Source organism: Crocodylus siamensis, chromosome 6 (assembly GCF_052110815.1).
Source record: "Crocodylus siamensis isolate JL-2025a chromosome 6, ASM5211081v1, whole genome shotgun sequence".
NCBI lineage: Eukaryota > Metazoa > Chordata > Crocodylia > Crocodylidae > Crocodylus > Crocodylus siamensis.
Window position 1 is genome coordinate 70851055 of NC_143400.1, and position 10031 is coordinate 70861085.

Genomic DNA, 10031 nt, shown 5'->3' on the forward strand with positions numbered 1-10031 from the left:
TTTGAATCTCCAAAACAATGATAAAATTATAGGTATTTTAGTGATTTCCCCATTATACTTTATGGCTGAATCTCCAAATGGGTGCCAAATTTCCAAATCCAAATTGACTGAATCAAACTGGGACAGTGATTTGAATCACTGAATTGAATCACTGTCCCTCTGAATCGGCCAAATCCAAATTTGAAGTGAATACTTGCTGCTTTGCATAGGCTTAGTATCTCATGCAGCTGTCCTGAATCAACTGTGAAAGCTTTGGCCTGCTCAAAAATGCAAAGAAAGTGACTTGTGTGGGATAAGTGGGTGGTCTCAGTCCAGGTTTACACTATAACCACCAGGCACAGCCCAATTAATGGGCTGTACTGTTGCCTGTTGAAGTAGAATTTAAAACAAGCTAGATATGATGCTCTTTCATCATTCCAAAGACATGATCGCTCCAAGCCCAGGTTAAGGCCTGTATAGTAGTATACGATAAAGCCAATTGAGCTGCATGTTCCAAACCTTGCTGATGATCGTAAAACTGCATTTTCCATGGATGTCACACCTCTTAGACAAAGGCCTAAAATAAGCTTGAAATACAAAATACATTCTACTGAGGAAAGCCAGTGAATAGTAAAGAAGATTTGTAAATAGTTCCCTTGTTAATTCTAAGTTCCTCAGCACATGGCCTCATTTCATCAAAGACAAGTTCTGCGGTAATATTTCACATGCTTACCTGCTTAATTTGTGTAATGAGAGGAAAGAAGTTTCCTTTCTAATTCCTCCTAATATTCCACGAATCCCTTTGAGACCTGTTGAACACAAATAAAGTAATCTGTGTTCTGTATCAATTCCAAGTAGTTTAATAATAAGTGATTAAACACCCAGTGTCTCCAGTGTGTTTGCTGGCATGAGTATTGGTCAGAATTTGATTTATGTGTTAAAATCAAAACTAAAACATATCCTTTCAGGATTCTTAAGAGCAGACATTTCTTGTTACCTAGTCCAAAAAAGGTGAAACTTTTAAGACCTTAAATTAAAGTTAAAAGGATTATTCCTGCTGCATGTAGGCTTTCTATACTGTGATACTTTGCTTACTGGGTTGTCCATGCAACTTCTCTGGAGCTTGCTTAATGCAGCAGCTTAAGTGCTCCTTTGGCTAGCTCACCCACTTCCAAGTACCATGGATGCCAATATAGCATGTTTCTGTCTTTAAAATATAGTAAGTAGGATATAAATACTTAAACAGCCTGTGCTTGCTCTACTGTCCTAGTCTGGCAGCATCAATGGATTGTATGGGATTTGCTCAATTCTTCTAGGTTGATCATGGAATGGGAAGTTTCTCAGGTCTTGAACTATAAAGGCCTCTGCTAGAAAGCGTTTCTTGGTAGAACTTTATTGATCAACTCTCTTAGTAGAGATGCAGCTAATGCCAATAAAAACACAAATTTGTCAGTGTACAGTATTTACACTAGGGCTTTTGCCAGTATAACTACAGTAATTAAAATAACAATTCCTTTTCACACTCCTAACTGATACAGCTATGCTAGTAAACATTTCAAGTGTAAGCCAGGCTGCAGTCAAAAAGTAGGTCTATGCTGCAGTCACAGTATTTTATCCTGCTCCTTATGTGGGGTTTCCAGCCTGTACTGACCTCCATTCTACCATGACTAGACTGCCACAGGTACCCAATCTTGTTAGTTTAAAGCTGGCTTGGAGATGTCTGCTTCATGCAACAGTCTCTGGGTTCCACAGGCAAGTAAATATGGATATGTCTACACTGTACACCACAGTGAAATACAGAATCCCATGTCAATCCCAAGTGAGCTAGTTTGGGCACTAGAAGCCATCCAGCTGTGGTATCATGGAATCCTTCATTTGCTAATTTACCCTGGGAAGCCACAACCTAACAGCATCTGGTACCCAGGCTAACTCATTGGCAGACAGTGTGATACACCCCTGTTTGCTGAAATGCAGGCATACTAACTCCTGGAAAAGGTTGACAAAATCCCTTCCTTCATTGTCTACACACATGACAAAGCCAATTATTGCACATGCCTTGGTCTTCACCAAAATCTAACAGGTTTCCTGGGTCAGCTAACCCTCCGCCTATGCACCTATGCACTGATCCCTTTGGGTGGATTCATCTGAAGTGTACAGGGTCTGAATTTGTGCTCAATCTGTCTGATCTGGGCTATAGCTATATGGCATTTAGCAAAGAAAATGATTTTTGAGCAAGGTGCTGTCACACCCTAGGATTCCTTGGGATCCTTTTGGGGTGCCACAAGATGCTACACAATGTTAACACAGTTAGGTGCACAAATACAATTCACAAGATAAGCCCAGAGATTTCAAATAAGAATCCATAACGTTAAAAACATTTTAGCCTGTTGTGGTCTTTCTGAGTTCTCTACAACAGAACAATTGCTCTAGTATTTTTATGTAGTCAAAAAAAGAGTGAAAACTAAGAGCTAGTATTTTCTGAAGGCTGCCTTGAATCTATTCCAGTCTAGAAAAGTTGAAAACCACTGAACTAAGGTCTGTGCTAGAAAGGATTATACTGGAAACTTCTTCCAGTACAGTAATGCCACTGAGGGATGTGATGGTTTTTTAAATGTTGTTTTCACACAACAACAGTTATGTTATGCTATCCTATTACCACTAGAGCTTGCTTATGTATTTGGGAAACCTGAAAAAGTACTTTTTAAAAAGATGTTTGTTGCACCTCTATTAGAAAGTCGTTGCCAATCAAGCTACACAGGCAAGTACTTTCCAGTGTATTAAACTATAAAATGTATGTGGGTGTGTCCTCCCCCGCCCCTGTGTGAGGGAAGAAAAAACACTGCTGGCTTTGACAGTGTGATTATCCAATTTCCAAACACACAAGCAATTTCTTATGACATGCAAGTGACTGGGCAGGTTGCACATTTGTACTTAGATCCAGATTGTAGTTGCATATTTCATACATGCAATGCAGAAGTTAACGGCAGGGAAAAATCTGCATTTGGCCTTCATACTTCAAATTGCTTTATGCTTAATCTGTTCTAAGGGGTGTGTGGAACTACTTTGACACTACTACAGCTAAGGCATAACTCTCCATTCCAGCTGCAGGTGTCATGCTGTGCTTAGTCAAGATGTGCCAGCTTTCAGTGGGCTGGAGAGCTTTTAGTCCCAACATCCTCTGCACAATGTGCATAGCTGACATAAGTGTAAAACCTGTTTGGCTGGCCAGCTAGCCAAGAAACAGGCAAGCAAGAATTAAGCCCAGTCTCTGTTTCAGTTATTTTTATGTTTATGGAAGCTTTTGTGACAGTGACTACAAAGACTGTTCCCTGAGCCCCTGAGAGTTTGAATTCAGTTGCAGAATTCCTTTGCCTTGTTTTTCTAGAACGTTTAAACTCTTCCCCTTTCCAGGCCTAGAAAAATGACTGATTATACCATACCCTCAGTGCACACTCAAAACTTTCCCACTCCTACATACTTTGGAAGACTTGCCTATTGTTCCTCTTCTACAGTTTGGTGCACTGATCCAAGTATAATATGTTATTTCCATCTTATTTGTCCTATCATTGTTCCCAACATTCACAGATTTCCTTACTCCACAACCTTACACCATTACAATACCAGACTTTATAGGAGGTAATACCTGTGTCTGAAGCTGTTTGTGCTGTAGCCCTCTCCTGAAGATCGGTCTCAGATCCTACCTCTTTGCCATTATCTGATTTTTCCCTTGAGCTCACATCTTGAGGAGAACTGAACATTGAAAAAACAACCTGATTAGATTTTAGAGAAAGAACATTTCACTCATAGGATAAGTCTCCATTGTAAGATATCCATGTATTCCAGCTCATATGCTTGCCTGTATTTTCCCCCCATCAACCACACGTATGCCCCTATTCTTGTGTCTTGGGAGAAGTAGAATCTGACTTCATAAACTCTGTTCTAGTTCTAGGTATATCTCCACTTACCTAGTGGAGCATGGCCATCAAAGGTGCATATCCTCCTCCCGGGACATTCCAATCCCATTACTTTTTCTAGCTATTTTGCACACTTCTTTCTTGCTCTCTGCTTCTCAAAAGCTGCATGGAACTTCATTTTGCTCTGTTTGATGTTTAACACTTCATTTGTTTAAGGGCAGAAAAGCCATGTAAGGAATTTCCACAGCATTTTGGCCTCCTATATTCCCTCCTAGTACCTACTCCCCTCAGTCATATGCAAAGATGAATGGCCTAGGTGTTTCACATTAATGCTTTTGCTCTTCTAAATATGACTGCAGGGCCACGGGGCTTTTAAGAGTTTTTAGATAATATTTTTAAAGGTTTTTTCCCCCCCTCCCTTTTTTTTTTTTTTTTTTTTAAATAAATGCTACAACAATACATTATTTATTATTAAGACCTTTACTAAAAATGAATGTTCACATTCATACTGTTTTACGTGACCTTGTTAAAATGTGAGTATTAATATAGCTGGGGAACTTTGAGTCATGTTTAAGGCATGGCAGTTCTTTGTGCTACAGTCTCCAAAATTCAGCATTCTCATGTTAGTTGCTTTCTATGGAAGATGCCCAGGAATTCCTCAGGCCCTAGATCATTAGGTTTGGGGCTTTTTCTTCTGTATTTTCACAGTCAGCTTAAGCATTGGTAGTCAGAGAAGATGGGCCAGTCCACAGAAAAGCAGTCACCCACTTTTCCCCAAGGCAGTTTTATTAATGTTCTTTCAGGTTTTCCCCACTCCTGGAAATCAATACCTACACACTTACCAATCATGCAGCAGCAATTCTACTCAATCAGTCATTTTTGGTGATGACGCAGTTTTTGCTGCTTCACCTCTGTAACGGACTAGGTCCCCATCCATTTGCTGATCTGTTATGCTGTCACCGGGCTCTTAAAAAATCTCCATTTGGTAGACTGATGGAATCCCTCTGCTAGCCTTGTGTTTCCTTTCAGGAATTTCCAAAAAAGTTGAGTCCCTAGTGGACTACCAAGCCTGAAAAGGATTTTGGAGCTAGTCCCAGTAACAGACACAATTATGAATCACCCCCAGTCAAACCTGTGATGTGGACTGATTTACTCTGAATACTTTTTGTAAAAAAATATGCATAGTTCATTTATTGAGATGTGTACAGTTCTCATGTTGCTAAGTTTGAACCTGCAGTCTTGGACCAGGAGACTGAAACATTTAACTGAAATGACAAACACTGCAAATTGTAGGCTTGTCTTTGTGCAGGCCTAAGGTGAGAAGAATTCAATTTGTCCTATATTAAAAATAAAATGAATGTAGGGACTCTACCACTGTCTTTGCAGTGTTAGATCTGAAGGGTGGCCACCCTGCCCCAGAGCTCGAGTGTGCAGATGAGGCAGCTGAGGGGGAAACAGAAGGCGGCCATGGATGACATGGTCACAGAGATGCTCAAGAGGAGCTTGTAGTTCAAGAAGATGCAGCAGGCAGAGGAGTCTGTTGAGAGGTCCCTGGAGTAGGAGAGGAACAAAAGAGTGGGATTGGGAGCTCTGATAGAGATCTTCTGTAGAGGTCACATATTAGGCCCAGGTCCTTTGGAGGTTACTGGGCAGTCCCAGAACCCATTCTGATGCAGGTTTCCTGTCTAGGTACAAACTTCTCTTAGAGCTCTTTCCTGATTTCCAGTATGCTGTCATGCCCTGCACAGTATTTCTGGAGTTGGGCAAGCAACGGACTATGAAGAGAACAATGCCCATACCTCTGACCCCTGGTCAATCCAGCACACTGCAGTGGATACCATGCTCCTGTGAGTGGCTTTTTTCCTGTTTCCCCCTATACATTGTTTGTACATCAGTTTCATATCTTGAACCGTGTTTTAATAGCCACAGTTTCTTACTGTTAGCAGGCAGCTGGCCTAGTTGGGGTGTTCTTTTGGTTCTCCTAAGTAATATTTGTTACTTAAATAATCAGCTCTTTGCTGGTATCTGCTTACTTGCAAGGAAGTGAAAAGCCACAGCTATGCCACATTTCACTGAAGTTTTGGAAAACATCAAGCAATCTACACAGCCAGTATGAGAGCCAGTAAGTGGAAAGGAACAAATCACAGAGATTTTTACAGTTAAATGTATGTTAGGCAAAGAAATTAGCCTTTGGCCAATGCAGTCCATAAATTAATCAGGCACAATATCATCACAGCAATTATGTGAGGTGCCCTCCTCCTCTATATTAAAAAGAAGAATGCAGCAGGTAGTGTAAAAATAATTACAATAATAGTTTTAAAAAATCAGTACAGCATGTTTCACAGGAAAGCCCAGTTTAAAAAACATCACATGCACTTGAAAATTAATGACTTATTAACATTGCCATGCATGGCCAGGACAGGAGTATATTGAGTAGGGCTGTGTGAAACTTTTGGTCCCCAATTCAATTCGATGTAGATTCGGCCCAATTCGGTGGCTGAATCTCTGAATCAGAATTGAATCAGCGGACCCTCTAATCTCTCTGAATTGAGTCAGAACCCTCTGAATTGATTCAGAGAGATTTGGACATACACAGCTTTAAATGTTTTTTCTACATACCTCTAGGTAGAAGGGGCTTGTGAGTGCTGCGATGCTGGGGCAGATGGAGTGTCCCACAGGAGCACGGGGGGCTCCCCAGCATGCTTGGCAGCAGAAGCACTTCCAGTCCACTTCTGGGTCTGCTGAGGAGTGCACAGGGGGTCCCCCCAGCTTGGCGACTGGTGACTTCTGGGTCGGGGGCCACCCAGGGTCTCCCTGCGGCCAATCGCCAAGCTGGGGAGGCACGGGCGGGCCCCCCAGCACACTCCCCAGCAGACCTGGAAGTAGACTGGAAGTGCTTCTGGTCCACTTCCAGGTTCGCTGCCGAGCATGTGGCGGGCCCCCCATGCTCCTGTGGGATGCCGCAGCATTGCAGCAATCACGAGCTATGTCTGCTACCTCAAGGTATGTAGAAAAAACTTTTAAAGCTGTGAATCAGCATCAAATCTTCAGATTCAGATTCGGCCAAATCAAATCAGGGACAATGATCTGAATCAACTAATCCCCAAATTGAATAGGGCCCACTTCGCACACCCCTAATATTGAGCATCTTTAATTTCCATTGGCTCCCATGACCCTGTTATTGATGGTATTTTCTGACTCTACACACTGGTGAATGAGCTCATTCACATCCAGGATCCACTCCCTCATTCTGGAGTGCAAACTATAGGCATATATGTTTCATCAGTAGTTCTGGTTCTAGCCTTGCATCCATTGTGCAAGAAGCCATCATATTCACCCAGCTGGTTTTATAGGCACTGCCAACTCATCTTCAGCCTTCCAAATACACAATCCATTACTATTTATCATCTGCATGTACTTTAGTTTTCTATATGGACTTAATGTGATTACATAGGTAAAGATAGGCAGAGTGCCTCAAAATAATACCATGTGCCGGTACATCATTAAGAATGTCTGAGCATGGAAATGCCAGATCTCCAAAAACACTGGGGTCACATGATATTGGCATCTCTGGACATATCCTTGAGGTCCACTAAGCCCTGTGGAATCAGAAAGTAGGATTCATTCTGGAGGGCAAACTATAGGCATACGTGTTCCATCAGCAGTCCCGCGCTATTTGGGAACCCCATTCTGTAGAAACCAAACTTTATTTCAAGTACATTCCTTACTTTCTCAACCAGTGCTAAATGACTTTAAGAATACTGGAAGCTACCATGAAACTGGGTAGCCATGGACCTGCAGCTGTCTGCAAATTGGGTAGCCATGGACCTATGTAGCTGTCAAATTAGTCAACTGTCCTCATGCTGGAAAGCTGAGGCAAAGTCCTTGTTCATGTGTCTTCATGCAGGAGTTCGGGTGCCACTATTGGCCATCCAAGGCCTACAAACTATTCTGGCAATTTTCCTGTGCCAGAAATGCCGGTCTACCTATGGGGATTGGATGATAACTGCACCACTCAACAGGTACATCTGCCCAATCTCCACAGAAGTCAAATGTCTTCAGCTCCTGCGTTCAGCACCTTTGCACATTTCAGAATGGTCTAAAGACCCTTGAGCATCTCTCAGAGTATATACATCACAGTAGAGAAGCAGTTGTCCCATGACCAGGAGTAGCTAATTAATTTGGCCCACTAATACATCATGCACAAAATAAGGTTTGTTTAATATCTCAAGCAACAATAGGATAAAATAAGCTTCTCCCATGAGGACAAGAGAAGCTAAATTATCCCACAGTGCATCACGAGTCAATTCCTAGTACTTGCACGGTACTAAGAAACTTGAGATTCACCCCTCAAAATCCTAGTATCAGACATGTATTCCAGGAGCATCTGGGTATGCAGGATGTGGCACCTGTAAGGCAATTCAAAGGGGAGGAGAAGGAGGTGGGTTTGCCTAGTTCAAGCTTGCAGGGCGTGGGAATACAATGTAGGGCTGATATATATACATGGTGCTTGACTACTTGCCATAGTTAAATCAATTGGCACATCATCTCCTAAGGAACTGTGATTCCTAGCCACAAATAAAATGTAACATTGTGGCTGTTTAGTGGCCTAAGGCAAATAAACTGCTACCCTTACAGTAGTTGCTAGCGGGAAGGTATCCTTACTCCAACAGCTCCTCAACTGTTAAGTTTTTTACTAAAGGTCAAGCAAGTTATACATAACTTATCAGGAACAGAACTTCCCATAGTGCAGTTTAGGAATGGAAGGTGCAGCCCTGAAAAACTTACAAAATCCTTGTCAGTGGAAATATGGGAATCAGTGGGAAATGTACGTGTCTAGCTGATAACAGTTAGGAGTGTGAATCAATTTACCTGTGCAGTTGGGGGAAGAGAAACTGAAATGATCTCTATGATCCTTTCCAGCTCAAGTGATTAGAATAAGGCCAATCTTAGAGGAATTGAGAAGCAAAGAAAACCGTTTAGCATGCTAAACACATTGATTTGCTGGTTTTATATTTCCCTTATTAAGAAAAATGGCAGCATGCACACCTAAGAAAATAACAATGACAAGTTAAGTTTTATATTAAAAGTAACAAATCATCAAGAGCCTGATTCAGCTTCCACTGAAATCAGTGGAAATAATTTCACTGATTCCAAATGACAGCTGTACTGGTCAAACAAAGGCCCTTTCTTACCTGCTTAATTTATTTAATGACAAGGAAGAACTTTCTTTTGTAATTCCTCCTGGCACTATGCGATGATCTTCAGTACCTGTTACACATAAATATTGCTAGCATTTAACTTAGACTCTATCCATACATGAATAAATGAGCACAATTTGAATTTGCTCTGGGAGACAAAAACAGTGATTAGTAAAGATGCATATAAATTAAATCAACATCATATGTATTTACTGAAGGGACTATAAACTCCACAGCAAAAGCCCTCTCTTATATAGGCAACACAGTTAACTCCATTTTTTCACTGATTCAAAGAATGGTGACCATGTTTCCTCCCCTGCTTGGCCATTGCTCCTGTCCTGCTTCACACATCAGATTACTGAGGCTAATGTTTTCAAGCTTAGTTTATACATCTAACTTTATTTGGGTGACTAAGTGATGGCAATGGGAACACTGTATGTTCACTAGCTCTAGAAAAATCAGCCCGATATTTGGATTCTTAGACAAAGATGTGTCAAATTTTAGGTATCCAGAACTGAAATGTTTGCTTGATGCTATACCTCATTTCTCAGTACCCACAGAAATGAAGTGCAAGTATGAATTTAAAGTGCAATGACTATTTCTGAATAACTCCAGCTGTACCAAAGTTCTTTTTGGGGGGTATTCCTTTCCATCCCTGACTATTCTCTGTTCTGTCCTTTGTGACTTGACTTTCTTCTTGTCCTGTATGTGTATTATAGCTACAACCCCAGTGCCCAACAAGGCTGGGGCTTCAGAGTACCTGAGGCTGGAGGTGCCCGTTCTGTGGCCCCTTCCTGGAAGCTGCTCTCTGACTCCACCTCTGTACTGCCAGCTGTTTCCCTCCTTCCCGAACTCTTGTGTTCAGATGAGCTAAGCAAGTTGAAAAGACAGCATGATCAGCCTGCAGGGGGAACACATTTCCCTGTACAGCACTTAC

At 41.6% G+C, this 10031-nt stretch overlaps 1 protein-coding gene across 4 annotated transcripts in view; it reads right to left on the reverse strand.

Moving 5' to 3' along the window:
• The window catches only part of ERICH6 (glutamate rich 6), a 29115-nt gene that overhangs the window by 17822 nt on the left and 1262 nt on the right, over window positions 1-10031 (reverse strand). For 2 of the 4 annotated variants that reach the window (XM_090050471.1, XM_090050470.1), the window contains exons 2-5: window positions 9855-9964; window positions 9089-9164; window positions 3623-3729; window positions 713-788 (exon numbers count right to left, since the gene is read on the reverse strand). In XM_090050471.1, coding sequence (XP_089906597.1) covers window positions 713-788; window positions 3623-3729; window positions 9089-9164; window positions 9855-9964 — 369 coding nt within the window. Of the gene's footprint in view, window positions 1-712; window positions 789-3622; window positions 9165-9854; window positions 9965-10031 lie in introns of all 4 variants that reach the window. The other 2 variants (XM_090050473.1, XM_090050472.1) reach the window with 2 other exon arrangements.